The sequence below is a fragment of the Balaenoptera physalus genome (genome assembly GCF_965194825.1).
Source record: "Balaenoptera physalus genome assembly, chromosome: 13".
NCBI classification, from domain to species: domain Eukaryota; kingdom Metazoa; phylum Chordata; class Mammalia; order Artiodactyla; family Balaenopteridae; genus Balaenoptera; species Balaenoptera physalus.
The window spans coordinates 103,044,275-103,071,859 of record NC_138892.1 but is presented as its reverse complement, the minus strand read 5'-3'; the positions used below and the strand labels follow the sequence as shown (position 1 = coordinate 103,071,859).

Here is a 27,585-nt window from a genome sequence, read left to right as displayed (position 1 = left end):
AAGAAGCACAAGTGCCAGAAAGCGGTGCTCAAGCAATGGCAGCCTGTGGCTCAAATGACACGTCTGAATATTGAGGCCACTGCATTTTTCTCACTGGCTGGAAGCTTGGGAAGCCTGATACACCTCTTTGAAGTCTGCTCAGGGCCTGGGGTATGCGTGGATTTGTTGGGACCTCTGACAATATGGGGATAGATAAGACGCTCTTGGACTCAAGTGTCAAGAGGCTTTCCCAACTTTATAAACACTGCTGGGGAAATGAGGAGAACTGAAACTCTGCCTTTTTTTAGCAGGAAGTGTTGAACACCTCTTGCTTCTAGGCTGAGCTAAAAAGAACAGACTCCATGATTAATCTTGGGGGATAACAAGGCCATCCACCTGGGCTATTGATCGAGAATGTTCCAGGAAGGATTCCTGCCAGGGCGGAGGCCCTACAAGGACACACCCTGCACCTCCTCACTTCTCCAAGTGCACTGGACTTCCTTTTTTTTATGTTGGGTCATTGGCACCAAAAACCCTGCACACACTGAACTGACCACCTCAAGGGGGCCCAGGGCAAACATGCAATGTGGTGATACGGTACCGATTTTGGTGAGCCACTTGGCCACGGCGCCATAAATCTCATCCAGGATGAGGATGACCACGAGGTTGATGATGACCGCCGTGGCTGTCACGGTCACCCGGACGTTGGAGCGTGTGGCCTTGTTGAGAGACAGAGCAGCAGCGGTTGTGATGCGATAGACAATGACCCCAAAGACAATGGAGAACGTCAGGGCAATCTGTTCGGGAAAACAGGGAGAGTCACACGTCAGCGGACAGCAGTTACTGCCCACCTATTACTTGAGTCTGCTACGTCGGGTGCTATTAATCTGGAGTCCACCGGTGGGCAACAAGGCACTGCCAACCTCGGAACTCATGCAAATTCCCGGTACAGGGGCATTTTCCAGGGGAGAATGTCTTTCATGTTTATCAGATTCCAAATGGCCTATAACACACACCCACAAACTAATACAGAGGTAGGGGGAAAAAAGGGTTATTATGGGATTCTATGAAGTCACGTGTGTGAAACTTCTGAAAATTGTAAAGCACCATAGACTTTAAAGAGTCTTTCATTCAATTACAAAAAACTGTAAAACCTGTTTAGAAGTCTTATAAATAAAAACTAATATCTAAAAAAGTAAAAAAAAGAGAAACTACGACTGAAACGCTGGATATGGTAGTGTGTGCGACACAACGTGGTGTGATTTCTTTCATTAGGGAGCTTTCAATCCACTATGGGGATAAGTTCAACCAGAGTAAATAGTAAATAATAAATAGTAAATAATGTAGTCGTGTCAAATGAAGAGTGTAGTTGTGAACAAGACTGAGAGTACAGAGGGGTTCGGGGAAGAGTTTGCGGAGCTAGTGGATTTCAGCTGGGCCTTCGATGAAAGGCAATAGGGAGCCCTTGAAGATGTTTGAGCTGGGAAGGGTTGGGGTCAGAGCTTGGTGGGGTGGGTGCAGGAAGGCTGCCCAAAGGAGAAAAAAGGGAAAGAAACCCCGAGCAAGACTTTTAGACTCTCAGTCCTCAGGGTGAATAAAGCATCGCTCTAAGATTTCTCTACCAGGCAATTTGCAGGGGAGTACTCAGATTTCTCACGGGCACAGCGATCTCTGGCACTATGCTTAGAAGGCAAGTTTACCAGCCCCTTGACCTCGAGGGCCAGCCCCATTTCCTTTTCCCAGAACCTAAGAATAATAAGGTGCTCTCCCAGAGACCAGCTCCCTTTCCCCTCCCACCACAGTGGAGGAAGGGCCATTTCCATGCAGCACAAGGATGTGAGGAGAAGACAGTGCCCGGCAGAGGGCTGAGAGGGAAGAGCAAGGTGCGCGCCCTGCTCAGAGCAAAACGTTCTAACGCGTTTCTGTCCAGTGGAGTCTTCTTTCTTAGAATTCTTTCTGCAGGAAAGGAAAGATTCAGGTCACATTTCTTCTGGGGTGGGGAAGGGGGGTGGGTGCTGGCTGTGGAGGACTAAACGGAAAACATGGGGAGAGAACGGGGCAGGTGAAAGGTTCCTCTGGAAAAACACACTGTCCTGGAGGATGGGCGTCCCCTCCCTAGAAAAAAGGGAAGTGTGGAGGGGAGGGGAGGAGTGGGGAGGTGACTCTGGTTGGCAGTGCTCTGCAGTGTGAATGACCCTCCGCTGGGCTGTGAGGGGGAATGGGTTGCAGATGTGTCCCTGTATGGAAGTCTTCGGACCTCTGGGGGTGCTGGTGGCAGCCTCAGCAGTGTGCCCCCATGTGCTTCACAAACATTAGTGCTTGCCTTGTGGCCACGGTGAGAAAAAGAAGCCCTCTGTAAGAAAGGCAGGATGGCAGCAGCCTCCAGGTAGAGGGTGTGGGTGTGGGTGTGGGTGTGTGTGTGTGTGTGTGTGTGTGTGTGTGTGTGTCAGTCAGGGCGGAGGAGAGGTTAGATGGGAAAAACACTCCGTGGGGAGGCCCCTCCTTTGATGGGGGTGCAGGTGGGCGCAGAACCCCAGCCTCCAGGACCGGGGAGGGATGACTACCATGGACGTGGGGAAACCTGGACATGACGTCACCGCCCTCCAACAATGTAGACATTGCATTTCCCTGTCCTCTGGGATTGTCACTGCCAGACAGTATGGGCCTGGAAAATGTGGTGTGAGATTCTTTTCCCCCCAAATCACTTTTGCAGTGAAGATCAGTGATGGAAGTATTGATGCGGGGCGTGCCAGGGCATCGAAGAGCGACTGTGTGTGTGTCTATTTGGGGTTGGGTGTGGGGGGATGACTGGGGAAAACAACGATGCCAGAAACATCCCTTGCCTTGGGGTTCAGGGGGTGGGGAGGAGATCAGCTTCTATCCTCCTTCTCTAAGAGGCCAAGCTGGGGTAAGAACACGCTTCCCTGCCACTCAGAGTGTGATTTGGACCTGCTGCCTCAGCTGGGAGCTTGAGAAACAGGAAGAATGGCAAGCACCAGTCTAGACCTACTGACTCAGAATATGCAATTTAACAAGATTCCTATTCCTCTAGAGGCACTGCTCCACTCACTCAGGGAAGCCCTTTCCCCATCCCCACCCCCCTCCTTGGCACCTCCATGCCCCTCCCCAACCCTCGGATGCTATGCTCTGCCATCCTAACTTCTCTGATCTTGATTTTCCATCCCACTATAGAAATCCACTTCTGAACCTCTCCTTTGGTGTCTCCCACAAGCACCTCAAGATTCACAGTTTTCAAGCCAGAAGAGCTTGGAGAGCACCGACCCAGCCCCAGCCCCAGGACCATTTTGCAGATGTGGAAACAGGCGTGGAAAGTGAAGCGATTTGCTCAAGGTCACAAGGCACAGACTACAACCCCAGCCTCCTAGGTCACTGTAGGAATTAAAGAGTTCTAGCATTCAGGGATCATCCGCGTCCAGCCTTTGATCTCATATACAAGGAAACTGAGGCCCAAGAAGCAGCAATGGGATTGGTCCAAGGTCCGGGTGGTGCGTGGCAAAGCCAAGATACTCATGGTCGTAACATCACCACCAACAACAGCTAATCCACGTGTGCTCTCTTGATTTCATGATTCGAGCCACATCTGCCCTAGCACGAATCTCTACAACAATCACACAAGATATGCCTTTTGCAGATGCAATTCAGTGCCATCCAGGATTTGAACCCTGCTCTATGGCTGCAAGGTCGACAATCCCATCCTGACATTAGAACCCAGGTCTTTTGGCACCAAGCCCAGCATTATTTTCATCACTTTGGCTGTATTATTGATTTTGTTTATTAAATTCAGCAAATATTTTCTGACCACTTACTGTACTGCAATAAGTGTATTTCATGTATGTGATCAGGTCCCCCAACTAAGCCAGGAGTGGGGATTGGTCTTGTACTACACTCTGTGCCTCATGCCAGTGCAGAGAGGTGCCTCCTGTGTGGAACCTGTTTGGTAAAGACTTGCCGACCCTCAGCTCTGGGCAGTCTCGCCCCCTGCACTTGGTCGCCTGCATCATGGCCTCTCTGGTTCTTGGTGTTTTGGTTTTTTTTTTTTATATACAATTGTTAAAAGTTACTTTCCATTTACAGTTATTACAAAATATTGGCTATATTCCCTGGGTTGTACAATACATTCTTCTTGTGGCTCTTGCTGTTTGAATCCCATAGCTTTACTTGGGGACACAGCCAAATAGCAGTGGAAGTCAGGCTACAGAGTCCAGAGTCCTAATTTCACACTATGAGAGAGATGGGAAGGAGAGCTGGTCTGGTCCCTACCCTCCAGGACTTGCATTCTGAGTCGAAGCTGAGAAAACCATGGCACACAGACAGCAAGGATGAGCCTAGTAGCAGCTGGACAGAGTGACGGGCCTCAGTTCAGGAGCTTCTAGAATGTTCTGGGCAGACAGCAGGGGGGTTAGTCAGAGAAAACGCCACAGAAGAAGCTGTGGGACCATTTCCTATGGGAAGGCTTGGAGGAAAGAATAAGCAGAAGCAAGTAAAATGCACAAGGCAGAGCAACCCCTGCTGAACCAGTGGGAGAGCGGCCCGGTTGAGGGCACAGCCCACAGTAGTAGCTCAATTTGAAAAAATACACACACCAACAACTCTGTCATTGACATACCAACTTGTCTCTGGCACCTGCTTAATTAATTTATTTTCTCATGCAGTCATTCATGAAACATGTCTTGAGCCCCTACTGTGTGCCAGTTACTCTTCTGGGTATCAGGGATACAGTAGCGAACAAAACAGACAGAAATTTCCGCCCTCGTGGCGTTGACCTTCTAGAGGGGAAAGACAGACAAACTCATAAGCAGGTAACATAGATAGTATGTCAGGTGCGATCAGTACTCTACAAACAAATAAAGCAAAACGGGAGCATAGAGATAGGTTGCAACTTAAAACAGGGCAGGGTCAGGAAAGGCATAGGTGAGAAGGTGACATTTCAGCAAGGACCTAAAGGAGGAAATCGGAGAGCTGGGGGTTCAGGCAGGGGGTGGCTGAAGCAGTGAGCGAAAGGGGAGAGTGGGAGTGGAAGATGGGTGTTGGAGGGGAGGAACTGTAATATAAGGATGTCGGCTTCTACACTTCATGAGATGGGAGGCCTTTAGAGAGTTTTGAGCAGAGGAGTAATGTAACATTTGAAAAACATCAACAGGCTGATGGATCTGTAGGGGGACAGCGTAACAGACAGGCAGACGAGTTAGGAGATCACTGTGATAATCCAGGTGATGGAGGAGGGTTTCTGATGGCTGGTTCCCGAGATACAAACAGAAGTTAATGACTGTCTTGGGCGTGGGAGTAAAGCTCAGGCACCCAGCTCTAGAGGCAGGACATTGCCTCTGGTAATCCCCTCCCACATAAAAAGGAAACAAAAAGAGGGTTAATTCAAAAAGGAAGGAAACTTTAGCTCAACACACTGGGTTGGAGAAGAAAGAGAAAATTCATCTTTGTCCATCCTGGCCTCTCCCACGGGTGAGGAAGATGGACACTGCACTGGGCTTTTCTTTGCTCTCGTCACCCCATGAAAAATATCCCCAACTGATGACAGACTGGCATCACTAAAACCCTCCTCATCGTCATGGTCCTGGCGTCTTCTGCCAGGGTTTCATCACAGGGGGTGAAGGAGGAAATGATATCGGATACTCAAGTTCGTTGCCATAGATGCCTTTGACTAATTCCATAACAAAAAACACTCTTTTATAAACACCATCCTGACTCCTTTATCTCAGATTCCACACCTTGTTCTAGGGAAATGCCAAGCCCCTTTCTGGAGAAGACTGGGTTTTTTAAAAAATGAAAAAAAAAAAAAAAAAAAGGGAACAAGTTAGTGTAAAATAAGGACTTTTAAAAAATCAAATTGGTAGGGGACTATATCATTTATTGCCCAACCTGGAATACTTTTGAAAGTAGAAAGGAATGCTAGTCATGATGATCTCAGTCAACAAGCCTAGGCCAGGACTAGTCCAGAGCACCTGCCTGCACGAGGTGATCTTCCTACCACTCTACTCCCAGTTCCCAGCACCTGCTGGCTACAGATAGCTGGGGGACCCCAGGCAGAGTGAGATGCCTCAATGAGTTCTTGATTCTGATACAGAATCTCCTGTTGCTATCAAGATTTGGAGTTTGGCGGGGCTGCGAAAGGGAAGATAAGAGATAATCATTTATTATTTCGGAATGACACAAAAACATTTTCCCACCCTCGAGTCTAGCTTTAGAAGGTCTCCATGGAATTTTTTTAAAATATTGATTTATTTTTTTTTGGTCACGTCATGCGGCATGGGGGATCTTAGTTCCCCTACCAGGGACCGAACCCATGCCCCCTGTAGTGGAAGCATGGAGTCTTATACACTGGACTGCCAGGGAAGCCCCACCCATGGAATTTTTAAAAAATTAGAACATTGAGGAGATAGCCCTCCACTGACCTGATTTTCAGTGTTTGTCAATAGTGATGTCTACTTGTTGTAGACAGTGATCATGATGATGTTACAAGGTCTTCTCTCAGGCAGTAGATAAGCTTCTATTTTCAATCCTCTCCCTCCCAGACCTATCAGTGGCATCTGACACAAGTGATGGCCCTCCCCTTGCAATACCTTCTCGGCTTCGGGGACCCTCCCCTCTCCCCCGGCTCTTCCTTTTCAACCTTCTCTTTTGGCTCTTCCTCGCGCTCCCAAATTGTCACATTACAGCATCTTGGGACTCAGTCCTTGGACCTTTTCTCTATCTCTCCTTACTCCCCTGGGGATCTCATGCAACCTCAGGGCTTTAAATACCATCTCTACCATCTGATTAGGGCTCCAGCCTGGGCATCTCCTCTGAACTCCAGATTTATATCCATCATGCAGGCAACTCCAGGATTCCTAGGGATAACTCTAGCCTTTGGAAGATAAAAACCTCAGAGTCATCCTTGACTTTTCTCTGTTTTACATCCCATGATGAAATTCTTTGGGGTCTACTTTTTCTGCACTTATATGCGTTGTCATTTGCGTGGATCTGACTCTTGATTTTCTGTTTTGTTCTACTGGTCTAATTCCCTATTTCCACCCCACCACCACATTGTCATACTTATTATTGTTTTATAATAAGTTTCTGTTTGGTAGAGCACCATATCCCTCCTGATTCTTCTTCAAGAGTGTCTTGACTCTCCCTAGCCTTTGCTCTTCCATATACATCATCAAGGAGACAAGGACCTTAGAACATTATTGTTCTATTTATTGCCCACCCAACTTACAGACTAGTGTTGTGTATATTTTAAATTCTACCTTATTTTTAATCCCATGAGCCGTCATCATTATTGTTTTCACAGTCGAGGTTCATACAGATTTTCCCACTTATTTATCACTTTGATTGTTCTTCATTTCTTTTTAAAACTATGGTTTTCCATATGGGGTCATATCTGAAGCACATAATTAGAACTCCTTTAGTAAAAGATTCAGTTGGTGGCAAACTCTCAGTTTTTGTCTATAAATATCTTTATTTTATCCTCATGATATTTCTAAATGATATTCTTCCTGGTTATAGAATTCTGGATTAGTAATTGTTTTCTTTTCAGCACATGAAGATAACATGTCATTTCTAATTGCTATGAGAAATCAATGGTCAATCTAACAGCCTTTTTATTGAAGGTCACTTGTCTTTTGTTTTCTGACTGCATTTGAGATTTTTCTTGTGTCTTATATAGTCTGTGATTTCACTATGATGAATCTAGATGTAGATTTATTTTATTTTTTTCTGCTTGGGTTTCATAGGGATTCTTCAATCTGTGGGTTGGAATTCTGTAGCAGATTAGGAAACCATCAGTCATTATATTTCATTCATTAACTTTTCTCTTTCCTCTTTGTCCAGTAGTGCAATGAAATGTATGTTAAATCTCATTCTATCAATATTTCCAAATCTCTTAATTTCTCTTCTATATAGTTTATCTTTTGCCTCCCCATGCTGCATTATGGATAATTTCTTCTAACCTATACTTCAGTTCACAAATTATCTCTTCAGCTGTGTCTAGTTTGTTGTTTTATATATATGTATAATACATACAACATTCATATACATGTAGAATATATTATATATTCATATATATGTATTTCATATTCATGTATTTATTTATTTCTAGAAGATTTATTGGTTGGTTTTCAAATCTTCGAAGCCGTTTTTTTCAATAGTTTCTTATTCTTTGCAGATTTTTCAAGCTTGATGTTTTAACTTGTAACTGGTATTTCCAGTATCTTTAGTCTTTGCTGTCCTCATTGTTCTTTCTCAAGGTGCTTTAGCTTCTTGTGTAATTGGTTGTATTCTCTTCGTTGCCCTTGAAAATTCTTTTGGGGGATTTCTTGAGGCCTAGCATGAATCTGCCTTCCTCCAGAGAGAACTTGTATTTGCTTCTGCTGGGCACCTGGGAGCACTGCTAGTTCCAGACCAAGTCCACAACCTGAGGTTCCCGATCCTCTCCTGTGATGAACCAAGCTGTAAATCCACCATGGGGACTGCCCATAGCCACTTCTTGGGGACAGGGCTTTTGTTTCCCTTTTTCTCCCTATTCTACTTAGAAAATAACAATTTTCTCTGAAGTCCCAAAGTTGGAGGGGGGGGTGGCTAGTTATTCATCTTCATTCTGAGAGTGTAGTCCTTTGGTGTTCCAATTTAATTTGGTGAGGATTTCCTGCTAGAAGCTCTCTTTGAGCCAGTCACACCCCCTGATTTCCATCCTCCTTGCCCCATAAACACCACCAAAGCCCAAGCCCGAGTTTGCCTAGATGGGAAAATGTCCTCAAGGTAAAAGCAGCATTAGTGCCCAGATATTTGTTTCCTTGGTCCCATTTTCCTTTAGAGTTCAGTCTAGTATTCCTATCTTGTCAGTCCTTCAAGCTTTAAGAAGATTGAAAAATATATTTATCCACAATTTTTTGCTACTTTCAGCAAGATGGGATGCTACAAATATCCTAACCTACCACTGCTGGAGATGAAAGTCTATTTTACTTATCTGTTTTCTTATTTATGCACGTATTTGTTATCTGTCAACTCCTTAAGGGACAGATTATTTTATTTTACTTTCTACTCTATGCCCAATGCCTAAGAATAGTGTCAAGCACATAGTTGGCACCCGTGAAATATTTTCTAAATGAATGAATAAACTCTTTGACAACATTATACATATTGTGGGAGGCTTGGAAGTGCTAAATTAAACTTTATACCATTCCAGCTTAACACACTGCAACTCACCACATATTCTTGAATAAATTCCACTCTTCTTAAGCAATGAGAAGATTCCAAGTGTAGACATCTAAGCTCTGGCAAGGCACCCAGCACCTCTGCACTTCAGAAGTGTTGAAGCAGATGGTGCCCATGCATCTTTCACTTTTTAAACTTCTGAGATTAGGACACGGTTCCCGTCCTCAATGATCACAATGGCAATAATAATGGAAATAGTAACCTCAGGCCAGGGTCAGAGTTACCTCTGGCCAGTGGGTCCAGAAAATTATTATAATTTCAGTCCCAATTTCTGGAACAAGCAATCCCTCCCCAACCCCACAACTAATGTGTAGTCCTGCTTGGAAATGCTGTAAGGACAGAGGTTCCCATCTTGAATACTAGAAGGAGTCCCCCCACAGACGGGGGGCAGGTGCCTTTGTGCCCCGAGCTCAGTCCTCTGAGTTTCCCCTTCCCGAGGTCTCCTCGCTTCAGTTCCTGTTGTCTCACCCCTCGTGGCTCCCAGGAATGACTTACTACCACTTCACTGATCAAGTCAGATATGAATCACAGACCCATTCCTCACCTTCTCCGACACAGTGGAGACCATCTGGGTCTCTCCAAAGGGCTCTTCCAAACTCTCAGGGAGAAGACAGGGAAATAAAACACAGCAACTACAGGGAGGCTAAAGAATCGGGCTTACAGAGCCCGAGCCGGCTGTCTTCTGTGGCTTCCAGAAGCTGTTCTTTTCCACCAGCCACCAGGGAGAGCCTGCCTGCAGCTCCAACAGGCTGCCACCATTCTACAGCCGCCTTCCCTGCACAGGTTAAGACCTTCTTCCAAGGTCTCCATCTGCCGCGACGTGGGAGACACCTTCTCACAACCCACCCCTGGAAACTCCATCTTCAAACATCTGTGGTCAGGGCTGGGAAGACAGAGCCCCTCCCCCTTCTATGGCCACTGAAGGCCACTGACCCTCCCAGGGCTGATGTTCTGTCTGAGGGAATCACCTTCCCCGCTTCGGGTAACCAAGAGCAGCAATGGCCTGGCTATCACGGGAGATGCTGTCCCTCTGGAAGGACTGTGGCTTCGTCTTCACTAGTCCCTCATTGTCCCCACAGCATAACAGACTAACACCCCCAGCATTCACACAGCAGGATCCACACGCACACGTCACGAGCAGGTGTTTCCGCCAGGAAATTACCATGAACAAGATGGAGGCGAAGTTCATCAAGTAACCCGGGAGACGATCTTTCCAGGTCAGCTTATCTGCATCATCCTGGGGAGAAACAGGAGAACAGTGACCGTCAGACGCCACAAATAACAGATACAAAATGTCTCTCGATTTCCCATAAATGTGAATATTAGCAATCATTCATCACTCTATGTAGGTATTTTTCTAGTCTGTGATGCCTTACCCTCCACATCAACAACAGCCCTCCTAATTTTGTGATTTTTAGGTAGCCTGGAAAATCTGTGGTGAAAAGAGGACAATATTTGATTTCAGCCTCATACTGGGCTGAAGTTTTAGTTCAACCACTCATCAGCGGTGCGATCTTCGATGTGTCTCTTAACGTGTCTGACCTTCTATTTCTTCATCTGTAAAGTGGTCACAGTCGTGACCCCCATCCTGGCTTACGCACAGGATGGTTTTATATGTTTCCTTTTTATTCTAATGAGAAGCAGGTGAAAACAAGAGACAGATGACATACAAACGACCACAGGACAGCATCCTAGAACAGATCATCATTTAAATCAAACATCGACCATTGACCTTAGATCCTAAGTGAGATCTAGATCCTTAGATCCAAATTACCCACAATTTTTGTTGTTCAACAACCTGTATGTGTTGTCGTCTGTTTCCTCCAAAACAACCGTTCTCGCCTGGTCACAAATGCAGACAATTCAAGATGCAGGTTAAGCTGATGCCTTGCTGTCAGTCTGCCTGAGAACCACACTGGATCCAGTCCACAGGCTGCTCTCCTTGGGACCACCATATCCCTGACCACATCCTCCTTCAGCACCCCCTAGGGACCCTCATCTGGTAGGGTGATGCCAACAAGGTATGAGTGGTAAAAACCTCTGCCGATTAATATCCACATAATTTTAGCCCAGGCACCTGATTCATCTGAGCTGCAGTTCTTTAAAATTAGAATTGATACAGTGCCCTGCTGACACTGTATCAATTCAAGGTTGCCGTGGAGACCATCTGAAGCCATGCTGGGGAGGATGCCAGGAAAATGGCAAAGCCCTCCATGCTGGCGAGGTAGGGCCCCCTGCACTTCTGTAGCGTGTCTGAATCTAAGTCAGCAAGCGAGAGTTCCAGGGCCTGCTCCGTTTCCCTCTTCCCTCCTCGCCACGATTTCAGAACACACCTGATCTAGCTCTAGCAACGGTGCCATCTAGTCTTTGAAAGCCTGTGCTATGGGCAAAGGGCCTTCTTGGCCTCGAAAGCTTCTTCCTAAAGATCTTTGTGCGCCCACTGTGTGCAGACCTTAGGGCCAGGCACAGTGGGGAGACAGAGAACAGTGGACATGGTCACTGCCGCTGGGGGGCTCCCAGTCTAATGAGATGGTGACACCCACACACCAAAACAGCTTGCCAGTTTGGGAATGCAGGTTATCCTGGGAGTGAGCCTGGGGGGGATTTGAGGAAAGGAATGGTATGTCTTTCTCATGGCATGTCTGGAGCTGAGTACAGGGTTGAGCTGGCTTAAATGGGGGTGGAAATGAGTGTTAAGGCTGCAGTCATTCAGTAACGAGCACTTTCATTTACTCGTGATGTCAACAAGGGATGCTAAGTTTCTCCTAGACCCCGATAGGATCAGGTCTCCAGACTCTGTGCCCAACAGACTTTCTATCACACAATGAGAACAAGGTCACTGCAGGTCGTGACCACGCACAGGTGGAACTATAAAAACCTATTTCTATTAGGACTGGAGCAAGTCTTCCCAATGAGGCCAAACATCAAAAGGGACTAGCATGCCTTTCTCTTTTCTTCCAGTGTTCATTCTTAGTTTCACTCACACTAGTGGTATTTTCCTTTAAGATTCTGATGAGGAAAACTGAAGATGGGCAGGTAGATGATAACCCCGTAGGGATTATGAAAAGAAGTACAGGGGTGTGTGGTGGAGCTCGTCCTGAGGCCCCTTTCACTACAATGAAGGTTTGGATGATTCTCTGACTCTTTTCCTGCTCTCTGGCCTGGGGATGAGAGGATCTGCCTTAAAGATCAGCAAACCAGGTGTGCTCAGAAATACCAGCGGTGGGGAGGGAAGGGGGAACTCCAGCTACCGGTTCTGTGTCACCAGTTCCTCCCCAGTGGGGCTCCCTGAGTGGCGAGCAGGGCAAGGAGAGGTAAAAAAAAAACCTGTGCTTGGTCCGTGAGATGAGAGGAAAGGGTGAGAAAGCAGTCAGTAAGGATGAGACCAAGCTCAGAGTGGTCCTCAGGGACGAGACGGACAGTCCTGGAAGAGATGGGGGGAAGGGAAATACAAGCAGACAGCAGGAAACATGGCCCCAGATGAAACGGGCTCAGAAGTAAGTATAATCGTAGAGGATGACTAAGCAACCCAAGGGAGGGGCCGGGCGGCTGAGATGGTTTTGGCTAAGGTTCCTGCCAGGTGTCGTCCACCTTCTTCAGGCCAGGGACCAAGCGGGATGAGGTCCCAGCCTCTACCCCGCAGTGACAACTCTGTCCTGGAGAATGAGTTTTGGTTCTGTTCTACTCAACAAACGTGGTCTGAGTGCCTGGGATGGGCTGGGCTCTGGGCCGGATGCGGAGGACACAGAGGGGAGAAGTCTCTGTCCTGCCCAGAAGGAGCTCCATTGCCACCCACAAAACACGGAGAAGGATTTCAGAGCTAATCCTAGTAACGAAGGTGGTGATAATATTATTTTGCATAAAAATGAGGCGTAACTAAAAAGCAACTGAATTCAACATCCTCTCAAAGCAACTATCTTAAAAGAACAATACTCACTTTGATATATATGTTCTGGTATTTGCTGAAAAATCACTCTCCACCCACGTTTACACCGATGAGCCCTTTTTTCTAGAAGTGATAGCTTCCAACATACACACAGTTCTCCTACATTCAGACACTTTCCAAACACAAGCGCTGAGAGAACACAGAGATTACAAACTGCCTTCCAAGCTCCCAACATTACTAGTAAAGATGACAGTGAGTCAAGTGGCCTTTATGTATAATAACTGGCTCTGGTAACAGAAGCTAATTAGAATCTCCAGTCACTGGCACATGAAAGACGTGAAGATTCATGGCAAAATACCATCCAGTTAACTACGCTCTGCGTGAAAGTCACATAACCAGCTTACGGGATGGTAGAAGAAAAGGAGAACTTGGAACCAGAACTTCTGAATTCAACTCTTGGTTCTAATATTTACTAGTCAAGTGACCTTGGGAAATTCCCAGAACTTCCATTTCCTCATCTGTAAAGTAATTATATTCCTTACCTGTAGAATGTATAAATGGTGACATCTATTGCACCAAATTGCCATGCGTTTTATATTAATTAGCCAACCCTAATTGGGAGGGACCAAGCCAGTGCACCTGCAAACACAGGTAAGCGAGAACTCTCAGCCCCTCCCTCTCCTTTTAACACAGAGATGATAACACTTGTCCCACCAACGTAGCAGAGGTCGTGTGTGGTCCCATGGCTGAACGCCTGGGAGACAGCTTTGTCAACTCTAAGGCATCACACAAAAGTAAGGTCTAATCAGCTTCACAATTATATCAGAAGCAGGTGGCTAGGAAGCACTCAGCTAATTCACCATTGTGAAGCCATGAGCCTAGCTGTCGTCCATGCTCGTGTCCTTGTCCTTGGACTACGGCTCCCACTTCTGAGTCTCCAAACAGGAAGCAGCACGGCGACACCCACATAAAACCACGCAAGTGTCCTTTTGACAAACTGAACGGCTGGAAATGCAATCACTGTACACGCGGTAGATGAGACTACTATTCAAGCAAATCCCTCGGAGGGCAACCTTGAAAAGTGGCCAATCATCCCTGAGTTGGTATTTTTTTCAATTAAGGTATGAATTTACATATAGTAAAATTCACCTTTATTAGTGTGCAGTTCTGCGAGTTTTGATAAACACGTATGTATTGCCATGTAACCATGACCACAATCAAGAAACAGGACCATCACCCCCTCAATCCTGCCCACATGTCTCTTTGTGGTCCATCACCTCCCTCAATCTCCAGCTCCTGGCAAGACCTGTTCTCTGTCCCTTTAGTGTTGCCTTTTCCAAAATGTCATGGAAGTAAATTCACACAGTAGGGACCCTTCTGAGTCTGACTTAGTGCACTTAGTGCACTTTCCTCACTTAGTGCACTTAGTGCACTTTCCTCACTTAGTGCATTGCTTTTGGGATTCACCCCTGCTGCATTCTCAGAAATTTGTTCCTTCTTATGTCTGAGTACTATTTCACCATATGGATGTGTCATGTTTCATTTAACCACCCCTGGCTGACAGATGTTTAGATTGCTTCCAGTTGTTGGCAATTATGAAGAAAGCTGTTGGAAGTATTTCTGTACTGGTTTTGGTGTGAGTATAGGTTTTAGGGAAATACCAAGTACTGGAAATGCTGAATCATGGGTTGAGTGTATATTTGGTTTATAAGCAACCGCCAGACTGTTTTCCAAAATGGCCGTGCTATTTTTGCATTTTCACCAGGAACATATGAGAATTCCTTCCTCTACTTTCTTTGCTTTAAATAAACTTTTCTATTTTAGAATAGTTTTAGATTTACAGAAAAGCTTCAAAGACGGTACAGAGTATGTGTGTGCGTGTGCATGCATATATATATATATATATATATATATATACACACACACACACACACTCTGCACCCAGTTTTCCTATTATGTTAGTATGAGTACATTTTTTCCAACCAATGAACCAATTTTGTACATTATTATGAATTAAAGTTCACACTTTATTTGGATTTTCTTAGTTTTCACTTAATATCCCCTTTCTGCTCCAGTCCCATCCAAGATTCCACATTATATTTAACCACCAAGTCTTCATAGGCAACTCTCGACTATGATGGCTTCTCAGACTTTTCTTGTTGTTGATGACCTTGTCATTTTTGAGAAGTATTGGTCAAGGGTTTTGTAGAATGTTCCTCAATATGGGCTTGTCTGAAGTTTTTCCCCTAATTAGACTGAAGTTATGGGTTTGGGAGAGGAAGACCACAGAGGTAAAGTATCATTTTCATCTCATCATATCAAAGGGACAGGCTATAATATGACCTGTCACTCGTGATGTTAACTTTGATCGCTTGGCGGAGGTAAGTGTTCGTCAGGTTTCCCTGCTGTAAAGTTACTCTTTTCCCCCCTTTTCACACTTTACTCTTCAGAAGGAAGTCACTATGTACAGCCCACATTTAAGGGGTAGGGAGTTACAGTCTACCTCCTTGACGGGGTAGTATCTGCAGATTCCTCCAAGCTTTTAATCCAGATTTTTATAACATTTTAGATTTACTTAAAGCAGGGCTGTAGAAAAGAGATGCTCAGTTACACCAATGTGAAACCAATGCAGACTGCTCTGAACTCAGTAAAGGAGAATGAAGATGATAAATGCCTACTGCTCAGGAAGCATCATGCCTGGGACAGAACTGAATTTGGGCTTCAAAGGAAACCAGCTGTGGTCCTCTTTCTTTGGGGAAGGCTACAAGGGGCAGGAAGCCAAGCACCATCATCATCACCTGCCTCACCCCCTCCAGCTCATAATCGAAGGGTTGTGAATAGATAGGCTCTGGTTTCCATTAGAACGTTCAGACACTGAGCCTCTGTTCCTGCAAATACTTGGAGGGCAGTGTCAAGGAGAGGGAAGAATGGTGCATTTGGAAATACAAGACCAGGGCTTCATCCCTGTCTCTACCTCTTTATTAGCTGAGAAACCTTGGGCATATTACCTAATTTCTCTGTGCCCTCATAGTCTCATCTTCAATCAGACAACTGGTAAACCTGCCCTACTGGGCACTCAATGAGTACACCACATGTGTGATAGTACTGGGAAAATTGTAAGTTCTGTATAACTGTGACTTATTACTACTCCTGTTTCTATGCAGGAAGCATTCACTGAACATCAAAAGTGTACCCTGCATTGTTCCTGGCACTAGGCACTGCGGATATGGAGAAGAATAGTTCACATTCTTTGCTCTTAGGGAATGCCCCAACCACTAAAAGAAACTGAGAAAGACAAACACAAATCATGAGATGATATGACACATGTCATGGGAACACAGAGGAAGGAGTAACTACCTGCCTAGAGGGAGAAGGGAAGACTTCAAAGATGAAGAGACATTTTACTTGTGATTAAAGAATACGAGTTTTCCAGGATGGGGACTTCCCTGGTAGGGCAGTGGTTAAGAATCTGCCAGCCAATGCAGGGGACACAGGTTCAAGCCCTAGTCTGGGAAGATCCCACATGCCGCGGAGCAACTAAGCCCGTGCGCCACAACTACTGAGCCTGCGTTCTAGAGCCCGCAAGCCACAACTACTGAGCCCGCGCACCTAGAGCCTGTGCTCCACAACAAGAGAAGCCACCGCAATGAGAAGCCCGCGCATCACAACAAAGAGTAGCCCCCGCTCGCCACAACTGGAGAAAGCCCGCCTGCAGCAATGAAGACCCAATGCAGCCAAACATAATTTAAAAAAAAAAGTTTTCCAGGATGAAAAGAGAGATGAAGGTATTCCAGAGAAAGTGCCAGGTGCAAAAGCTCCGAGCTGTCATAACGTATCATAACACACAGTACCATCCAGTGGGTCAGGGTAACAAGAGGGTAGAGTGTAGACAGCAGCAGAGTTAAGGCAGGGGAGAAGGTTAACTCACTGACCTTCCTGTCTCACTTGGGGAGATGTCCCTCCTCTCCTGTGGACAGCCAGTCTCTCCACCTTTCCTTCGGATCTCATACTTCGCTCAAGGATTTCACTCCTTCTTACCTTAAACCAGTGTTCTCACCCTTTAGCGTGCATCTTGAGACATTAGAACAAATCTCCGGGCCCCACCCTCAGAGATTCTGATCCAGTAGATCTGGAGTGGGTCTGAGACTCTGCATTTCTAACAAGGTTCCAGGCAATGCTGGTGCTGGTGCTGGTGATACGGCTGATCAGGGGATCAGACTGTGGTAACCACACTCTTAAACCATCTCCTTCCCGCTGGGCATTGCCATTCAGCCTATAAGCACACAGAACAATAAGAGCTACCACTTTAAATTGCTTACGATGTGACTGACAATCAGCTAAGTGTCTGAGGCATCTCTCATTTAATTCTTGCAACAGCCCCTGAAGTTATATTAGCCCCATTCTACAGCCAGCGGACGTGAGCTCCGGAAGGTTAAGGAACTTGGTCACAAGCTAATAAGCTGCAGCTCTGGAGTCTAGCGTGTCTGAGTCCACGCTTGCGTTCACCAGCCTCCTATGTGAGGCTGCCTCTTCAGGGCTATGCCAGCTAAAACAATAAGTGGACCAAAGAGTAGCCACAACACAGGAAGGAAACTAGAAGAGTAGTGCCACCAAAGCCTGGGGAGGGAAGGTTCAAGAAGTGGACACATGTTTTCTTAACAGATCAAGGGAGTTAAGACCGTGACGCGTCCATTAGAATTTGCCATGAAGGTCATCTGTGACCTGTGAGAAGGTTTCAAAGGAATATCGGGGCAAAAACAACGATGGGAAAGTGGATGGAAGGGGAGGAGAGAGAGAGCTGCCGTAGTCTACTTTCTTAAGAAGTTTTGGGAACAAAGGGTTGAGCTGAGTTCAGTACTAGTACAGCCCGTCGCCATACCCTCTTCCTGGCTACAATATTGGCTTTACTGTTCACCCACGTGTTGAGGATCACAGATCTTTATCTCCAGCTCAGAGCTCTCAGCAGAGCTCCCAACTCATCTGTCCAACTGCTTAGTGGACATCTTCAGTGGGATGTCCCAAGCTCAAAATGTCCCCAAAGAATGAATCAACTCACCCCTTAAACCTCCTTCTTCTCCTTTTATATTCCCTAACTCAGTGAACTGAACCTTTGAGCAGACAAAGCCAGAAACTGAGGCATTCACTCGGGCTACTCCCTCCCACACAGTCACCTCAACCAGCCTCAAGTCCTACAGAGTCTGTCCCCTTCAACAACCCGCCCCCCGTCTGCCATGCCTCTCCTCTCTACCGCCAATGCCAATGCCATCGTTCCGGCCCTGCACATCTCCAGCCTCATTACCCTCTATAAATTTTTCTGTAACTGTTGATTTTCTTTCTTCCTCACGGACTGTCAGCTCCAGGAGAGCAGAGGACAGGTTTTATTCATCTCCATATACCTAGCATTTAAGCACGGTGGCAGGTACATAGTGTAAGCTCAATAAATGTGCAATCAATGTGTCTCTTATCAGTTCATGAGCCTCAACTCTGAAAACAATCTTGGGGACAGTTAACCAGCCTCGCCTGGGTCCCTCTTTGTGCCAGGTGGCAAGCAGGGCATGGCCTGGATACTATTAGAATTCCCAAGGCCAACGGTAGGTGGGAATCTGATAGTTCCTCATCCCTGTCTTCTGGGACACTTCGTCTGCCTTGATTTCCTAAGACAAGGGGTCCAACCATTACAGCAGATGGAGGTCTCCTATCAACCTGGAAGTAAGTGAAGCCAAACCCTGTTCTGGTCAAGGGGAAAAACCATGGAGAACTGGGGATGGGAAGGGTGGGCAGTGCCTGGATGGGGCTTCTGAGGGAAATCATAATGATGTGAGTAAACCAGGGCTGGTTAAATTGCATGACAGATGAGAGCAGGTACCACGGAAGAGTAGGACTGGGAGGTTGACATAAAATGGGGTCTGGGTGGAGAACTAAAGAAAAGTCTTGATCTGGGTTCAACTGTGTCTGAGTAAGGGTCAAATTGCAGTAGCTTGTTCCAGTGTCATTATCGAGAAGATAAGCTCTCAAGGTTGATTAAGCACCACTCCCGAGTTTCTGTGTCGGATGCCTCCATTATGGATCAAGTTGGGCCTGGCTGGTTGGAGGAGACAAAAATACATGGAAGACGTGGAGGATGGTGGATTGAGAAGGGGCGAAACACTCGGAAGAACGAGATGATGAGAAGAAGGGCAAGGTACTTTTCCACTGGAGGGTCCTTGGGACACTGTCAGAGACGAGAATCCAGGAAGACCCAGGGACTCCTGGGCTCTGGGAGCAGGTGAGGGGCCACAGCGTGGTCTGCTGTGTGGCTGCAGGTCTCAGGGTTAATGAGCTTTATGCATTTTCATTTCTCAGGCCCACGGAGAGCATCCCTTTGCGTGGGGGACCCCTCAGCACAGTTTCAGATGGAGATTCATAATTGAGGCAGCCAATGTCATAAATTCAGCCACTCCCAGGATGGCATGTGTTAGAAGGCGGAGATGGGATTCAGGCCACTTTCACTAAATAAAAGCTATAAACTGGTAGGAGTTATGCTGTAAATTTCTGGAGCCCACCAGACATATGTTAAATAAAACAAAGAAGAAAAAGATAGTGAGGTTCAGGGCTGGGGCCAGCCATCTGTGAAATGGGACCATAAAATTGCATTCGTGAAAAAAAATTCTTTGCTCATTTATCGGCTTTCTCTCCTTCTCCTCATTCCCTTTTTCTTCCTCCTTGCTAGAGCTGGGCATCCCATCAACCTGGTCAGAAGAGCCAGTGGTGCCCCAGGAGCCTCTCAATGTTTACACTGGAGGCAGCTGCCTGGGTTGGATTCCCAGCTTTTGAGCTAATTGACTCTGTGACCTCAGGCATGGTGCCAACTTCTCTGCATCTCAATTTCCTCATCCCTAGAAAAGAGATCAAAAAGAGTACCCAACATACAAGATTGCTGCCGTGAAGATGAAATGAGGTGACACATGGCAATGTGCATAGAACTGTGCCTGGCACAGGCGCCTGGCAGTTACACACAAGTGTAGATAACCCAACACTTGTTCCCTAATGTCACCATCACCATCATTATTGTTTCATCCACCAGGGGCCCTGGCCCTGAGCAGGACACATTAAGTGAAGTTCCCTTGTCAAAGTGACTTGGAAATCCCAAGTTCGATTTGGGCAATGCTTCCTACGGCACAAATCCGGGGGCCACTCTTCCTGTTCCGACGCCACATAACTGTCCTATGTGACTTGGTCCCACTCTGCCCTCAGACACGGCTGTTCAATGCTCCCTCTGCTGGGTTAGTCTTCAAGACCCCTCACAAACAGCACCTACTCTAGAAACAGAGATCCCACCAACTTCACCACCTTCTCTCTCTCTCTAGTTCTCTCTCCTAAAATAGCTCCTCCTCCAGGAAGTCTTCATGGACTGATCACAAAAGTGAGGCCAGCATTTGACCGCACATCCCTCCCCTTCACTGACCTTGGGCCCCCCTGCAGTCACCATGATATCAGTCCCCGGCACGGTGTTGGTCCTCACAGCCCAAGCACACACAGCCTCTTGGGCTGAGAACCTCCAGGTCCTACCCCTCAGCCCTGTGGGCTTACCTGTAACTGACCCCCAGAGTCATCTAGAGATAGAGACGGACTTTTGGGAAGGGCCTCAATCTAGGAAGGCAATCCTGGCAAAGGGGTACAAGGCAGTCACGTGGCACGGCACCAAAGGCTACAGGCATGGATGAAGCCCAGGGCAGAGCGCAGTGTAATTTGTGGCTCAGATGGAAAACATTCTTTATCCCTCCCGCCGCTTGGTTATTTTAGCAGCCACAGAAACACAGACTCTGGTTCCCTCCCTCCCCTCCTGAGGTCCAGCCTGCTTACTCTGCTCCCTCTGCCCTCCCAGACAGCTTGCTGTTTCACTTCTTCTGTTTCCCAGCAGGCAGCCTTGGCCTTCCTAGCTTCCAGTACTAGGCTGAGCATCTCTCCCTCCCTTACCCCAATCCCAACTGCCTTATCGTGTGCCCAGCCTGGATTCGGGCTGCAGACACCCCCTCGCCACTCACTCTCTGAACGGGACCCCCTTGCATATTGTGGTCGTGGAAAAACAGACCTCAGACAGGCCGCCCCGAACAACGTACGAGAGCCCAGGGCAGCCAAGTCAATGCCCCTCTCCAGACCTCCCTGCCTGTGAAAGGAGGAGGCTGGGCCAAAGCCATCATCACCCTCCGCGAGTACTATATGCCTGAAGCCTTAACCTATAACCTTATCTAGAACATCACACAAAGACCTAAGCCAAATGACCATGGACTCAGGGGTTGGAATACATCTAAACCCAATGCCATGGCCTCCGAGGCCTGACATGATCTGGACTCTGGCCCCTCTCGAGCCTCATTTCCGACCATTCAATCCCTTCTTACTCCATTCCAGCCACACCGGCTTCCTTCTTGCTCCTCCTCATTGAACATGACAAGCTCAAGACCTTCATAAGATTTCTCCTCTTCCACTTCTTTACCCAGCTGGGTCCTCTGCTCTGTTCTCAAATTCTAGCATCGCCCCTCCAATGAGGTCTTTCCCAAGGCCCCTGCCCATCCCCTGGCCCTTATTATTCTCTATCACCACTATCACTATCTGAAGTTATCTCATGTATTTATTTATCTTCTCTCCACCTCCTTTAGGGAAACAGAAGCTCCATGAGGACAGGGAGCCTCTGTGTGTAGCTCCCCACTGGACCTCCAGCGCTGAGATCAGCCTGGCTCGTGGAATGCATTTGCATGTGTGGCTCAGTGGGTGAGTACTGATTTGGAAATAACAGCCTAGCTCATCTAGGTGCAGTGTTTAGTCTCTGGTGGGTCAAATCTAGTTTCACACAGGAAGAGCCCACAAAACAATTTTGGGCTATGATGCACCAGTGCCAAAACCTAAGGAGAAAATGCAGGTAGTTCATGGTAGCCTTTCCACACTTTAAGAATAATAGTCAAGTACATGTCCTATTCACAATAGCCAAGACATGGAAACAACCTAAATGTCCACCAACAGATGAATGGATAAAGAAGATGTGGTACATATATACAATGGAATATTATTCAGCCATAAAAAAGAACAAAATAATGTCATTTGCAGCCATATGGATACAACTAGAGATTACCATACTAAGTAAAGTAAGTCAGAAAGAGAAAGATAAATACCACATGATATCACTTATATGTAGAATCTAAAATATGACACAAATGAACCTATCTGTGAAACAGAAACAGAATCAGGGACATAGAGAACAGAATGGTGGTTGCCAAGGGAGAAGGGGGGGGGGTGGGTGGAAAGGGATGGATTGGGAGTTTGGGATTAGCAGATGCAAACTAGTATATATAGGATGGATAAACAACAAGGTCCTACTGTATAGCACAGGGAACTATATCCAATCTCCTAGGATAAACCATAATGGAAAAGAATATTTTTTAAAAAGAATGCATATATATGTACACCGGAGTCACTTTGCTGTACAGCAGTAATTAACACAACACTGTAATTCAACTATACTTCAATAAAAAATAAATTTAAAAAGATAGTCAAGTACATGTCCCACGGGCATGTGCCGATAAGGACAGCTTTTTGCATGGAAAACAATACAGGGAAGAGTATCAGTCTGAGTGGTGCTCAGCTGTGTTCCGACCCACGCCCTGCCTCTAGGCAAGGAGGCCATTGCCGTCTGGGCTCGCTATGAAGACCTGTGGCAGAGACCCTTCAGTCACTTAGCTCCTTCCCGTGTGTCTTGTCCTTTTAGGTCACACACTATTTCTTAGTCTAACCGAGAAGCCTCCAGCTTCAATTTGGGGGCTTCTCCTTATGTTCTAGCCCACAGAATGGCAAACTGACCTGTAGAACATTTGTTTACAAACTTGAAGTTGTTTATGAAATCCCCCCTTTTTTCTTGCTCTCTTCAGGCTCAATACTTGTAATTCCAATTTCTTTCCTACTAAACAGATACGGAAGGAAATCTATGGCCCTGCATTCCCCTCTGCATCTACTCCCCCTGTACCACAATGATGCTCTAAGGGGGTAGCCACACCTTACTGTGCTGGGGGGCCTGGGGAAGAAGCAGGCCGTGAGCCCTGGAGGAGAGAAAGAAGAGAGCTGGTGGCCCAGCCCCCAGCAGAGGCTCAGACCACAAAGCAGACAGGCTGCCGCTGTGCAAGGGGGAGGTTTCGGAATGGGACGTCCTGGGCAATGTCACCGGTTCCCACACTGGCTGCTCACAGCATCACTTAGGGGACTTCTCAAAATCAAAACTTCTCTGACTCCTGGCCCGGCCCCAGATCTACTAAATCAGAATCTTGGGGGTGACAGAATCTGTTTCTGAAAACAGCTCAGCCCAATTAGGGAAATCCTGTTCTTCGAGACTCGCCCCCTCCCCTGCTGTGTTTGCTCCGGGGCCCGTATTCCTGTGGCTTGTCCCCCTGGGAACAGATTCTCCAAGAGGAGCTCACAGGGTAGAAACAAGCTTGGAGACAATCCCTCATGTGCCGCGTGGGCACAGAATTCGTCACATCATATGGGGGCACTGCCGGCCCCCATCCACGCCCCTCTCCCACCCCCATCCGCAAGCTGGTTGTGGGGCTAGAGCTGCACTGATCACGCTCGAGTCCAGGGAGAACCTTCAGGTCTACTGTGCTGTCCCGGTAGCTCAAGGAGTCAGAAGGCAAGAAGTGAGGGCAGGAGCGCCGCCTGGTCACCCAGCCAAGGCGCACTTCGATCATCAAACCTGTTGTCTGACCCGTCACACAAGCCTAGACAGCATCTCATTACCTCACTTGATCTGTGCAGCTGCCTTGCATATCGTGCATTTACTGGGCTTTAAAATTCCCCACTATGCACAAAGCACCTTATAGGGTACCTGTTAAGAGATGCTCACTGCCCTCCACTCAAAAGCAGACGTGGGGAAAAAATGACATCAGGAAATGGATTGGTAACTTCTATTTAAAGATTATTATGCCCTTGCAAGATTTCACCTGCAAATGAATAAATCACGAATCTTGCCAACATCCACGTGTTTTGGCCAGAAGAGCAAGGACGCTTTGTCCCTTGTTCTGTTACAACATCCATCAGTTCTGGCCTCCGCCACGGTCAGACCTGTCACTGTGATACCAGGGGTAGGCGGTTAGACGATACACATCTGAAACAGGGTTTGTTTTTCACTAGGACTGCATAGGAAACACACTTTCAGCGACTTGCAGCGACAGTAAACTGGCAAGAAGACACTGTCATTAACTCTCCTCAGGGTGTCTGGTGATGCTGGACGCCGCCAGCAGGCAACGTGTGGTTTTGGTTTGGTTTCAGATTTTGGTAACTAACAGAGAAGAGTGGTTCGTTGCTCTTCCTCTTCATTAAAAAGAAGGACCGGGACAAATGGAAAGGGACCCCCGCAAGGAAAACTGGGTAAGACGCGCAGAAGCGCTTCCTGGATCTTCCTCGAACCTGGGGTTCCCCGGTCAAGGGAGGAGGTCTCCACTCTCCTTCAGGAGAAGAGTCATCTCCAAAGCCAGCCTTGGCACTTCCTGGAGACACAGCCAGAGCCACCCCAACATACGCCGTTCACTAACCCGTTCTGAAATTAATAAGTGAAATAAGCCCTGAAAGGGGTCGTTCGTCCCACACACACTGGAGGCGAGGGGAGATCCTGCCCCAGCCACGCATGCCTTTTCTTTGGGTCCAGGGCTCTCCTTGGCCGGGAGTCAGCTCTGTCCTGCCAGGCTGAGGACACCCTGGCCAGAGCCACGGGACAGTGACAGAGCCCGTCCTCGGCACGCTCAGCTTCAGCTGGGTTCACCAGCTCCAGGCACAGGGAGGAAAGTGCGGCCAAAGAGAGGAAGAAAAATCCAGAAAGGGGAGGATGTGGAGGAGGATGTATGCTCTGTGGGTGGACGTGCAGGTGGTCCCTGCTTGGTCTCCTCCTCGGTCACGATCGCCCCCTGCGGCCCGGGACGAGGCTGTGCACAGAGAGGGCTACAGAGTGGGCTCAGGGTGTGCGGGCCCCAGCGGCTGCTGCGTGTGACTACCCACCCCGCCGCGTGGCGAGAAAGGGAAGGACAGCGGAACCCCCCCACCCCGCCCTGATGCACCTCCCAGAACTCATCCTGTCCCCTCTCCACACACAGACTTTGCCATCATCCCCCTCTAGCTCTCTGTTCAGCACTGAGTTCTGAGGATTTATTTTTGACCCTCAAAAGGGGTTATATGATATATTAATAGGCTGGTGAGGTCAAGCCTCTCAGATGTCACTGGTGCAGTGGCCCTACTTGCCCAGGCAACTGAGAAGGGGCCCTGACAAGCCCTGTTATAATAATTTTATAAACATCTACTGTGTTCCAGGGACTGTGCTACGGCCTTTGTGCTCCAGGACTGTCAGTGCTGTGACAGAGACAGATGGGTAGACAGTCACAGCGCAGTGGAGTAGTGGCTAGGATGTGGCCATGCCCAGGATGCTGTGGGAGCCTGGTGGAGAAGCTCCCGACTGCTGTGTCTTTGTAAAAGACTCAGGAAAATGCATGCGTGAGTGCTTATGTGTAAGTGTGTACGTGCATGTACACACACACACCATCATGCTTGGTGCTCTGGGTGTGCCCCAGAACAATGACTCTACCTTGCTGGGGTAGTGGTCCAAGACTGGTAGTTCTACCCATCTCCTCGTCCATCCATCTCCTCGTCCATCCATCCCCTCATCCATCCATCCATCCCCTCCCTCATCCATCCACCCCCTCCATCCATCCACCCCCTCCATCCATTCACCCCCTCATCCATTCATCCCCTCATCCATCCACTCATCCAACCATCCATCCATCCATCCATCCATCCATCCATCCATCCTTTACTGTGTGCTTACTAAGTTACAGGTACTTTTCAGGATTCTTTATGTATTTGATCTCATTTATTCCTCCCAATAACTTTATGAGATAGGAATTATTAGTGCTATTTTATACCCAAAGAAACTAGGATCCAAGAAGGTTAGTTACTTGACGGGGGTTACACTAATGCCCTAGTAAACAGATGAGCTGGGATTTTAATCCAGATCTGAGTAATTCCAACCTAATGGGTTTTTTTAGCTCTTCTGCATTCCCCATACTGTGTTCTTCAGAAAATTGTATTTTTCAGGTATTTGCAGATGTTCCACACGGACAATCTTTCTTTTTTAGGACTGTAATTGCCAACACGTACCAGAGGCTCGGAGAAGTCCTATAGTACCTTTGTTTAATCCAGCGTTCACAGATTCAACTGGTCCTGGAACTTCTTTGGTAGCAAACTAGCCAGTTCCAGGGCAGTGTGAGAAAAGTTGCTTGACCCCCTTACCTGACCTAGGATCCTGACCCAGGACTCCTGCCCCCAGCAAGGTATTTTTTCCTTCTGCCAACAAACAATGACCTGACCTTAAGCCAATCAACAACCCATCCCCTTGCATCTCTGTGATGCTCTCCTTCCACAGACCCTTCACCTCTGTTCTCTCCCCGCACATCTGTATGAGGGTAAAGGGCCCAGGAGACTTTGCAGAAGTGACAGGTTCGGTCTGCAAGTCAGCACTGCATGTACACTGCAACCTTCTCATCCCATCTCCCGGCTCGGAGACTTAAACGGTTACCGGCCCAGGGGGAGAACCCATCTTCCTGGTGGTTCTCGCCTTATTCCCCACCGCGGACTCTCCTGCGGGGCTGTCCAGACAACAGCCTTGCTTTCTACACTCGGTCTCTCCATTCCCAGCTTCAGCTTCGGGGGAGTAGTTATCTGGGATTATCTCTCAAGTTCCTCTTTCCATCCTTCTCACAGTTCTCTCTCTCTAAAAAAAGAGACAAGACAGGCAGGACCAACGTAGGCATGAGCACCCCAGGCTCAGAAGGGATTCTACTTGCTGCCCCACAGAGACCGGGCCCTGCCTCTCCCCACCCAGAGCCAGGAACCAGGGCCCAAGGGTGACACAGTGGCGTGTCTGCCTGGGGGAACCCCCCTCCCCCATCCCGTGGCTGCCCCACATTCCCACCCCCCGCCTCCCCCCGGGAGTCAGCGCACATCATCTCCTCGGGCTCCAGGCCCTGACCCACTGCAGTGCCTTCAAGTCACTGCCTGGGAATCTGCAGCCTCAGCTGCTCCAACCAGGCCCGCTGTTCTGCACCACAGGGGCCAGCCACCTCCCTGTTGACGGCTAGCGGATTGTCTTTTCCAATGAGCTAAGTCATCCCGAATGTGTAACCCCAGGAGGGGCTGGAGTTGGCCTCCAGAAGGTGCACAGGGCATCCCTTTACCTAGTGAACAAAAGGCACAGCTGAACCCAGGAGCTTGCACTCCCCCGGGTCTCACCAGTATCCATCCTTCTCCAGGCCCCAGGAAGAGGCAACCAGGGCTCCCTGGGACCCCACACAAGCCAGAACAGAATTGAAGGGTGATGCATTACATGTTGATTGTTTCTGATACAGAACCAGAACAGTGAAGATTGAGGCTGAGACGGAGAAGGGAAATCTACCTCCCCGAAAACAGCAGGCAACCCAGAA

The 27,585-nt window shown here is 47.7% G+C and overlaps 1 protein-coding gene and 1 long non-coding RNA gene across 7 annotated transcripts in view; one reads left to right on the top strand and one right to left on the bottom strand.

Annotated features, from left to right (window-relative positions):
* LOC309641530 overlaps positions 1–27,585 on the top strand; it is a 462,249-nt gene that overhangs the window by 184,659 nt on the left and 250,005 nt on the right. The window lies entirely within an intron of this gene.
* ANO2 (anoctamin 2) overlaps positions 1–27,585 on the bottom strand; it is a 348,333-nt gene that overhangs the window by 80,587 nt on the left and 240,161 nt on the right. For all 6 annotated transcript variants that reach the window (XM_082421522.1, XM_082421524.1, XM_082421521.1 and 3 more), the window contains 2 exons: positions 10,373–10,447; positions 581–776 (listed from right to left, as the gene is read on the bottom strand). In XM_082421522.1, coding sequence (XP_082277648.1) covers positions 581–776; positions 10,373–10,447 — 271 coding nt within the window. The remainder of the gene's footprint in view (positions 1–580; positions 777–10,372; positions 10,448–27,585) is intronic.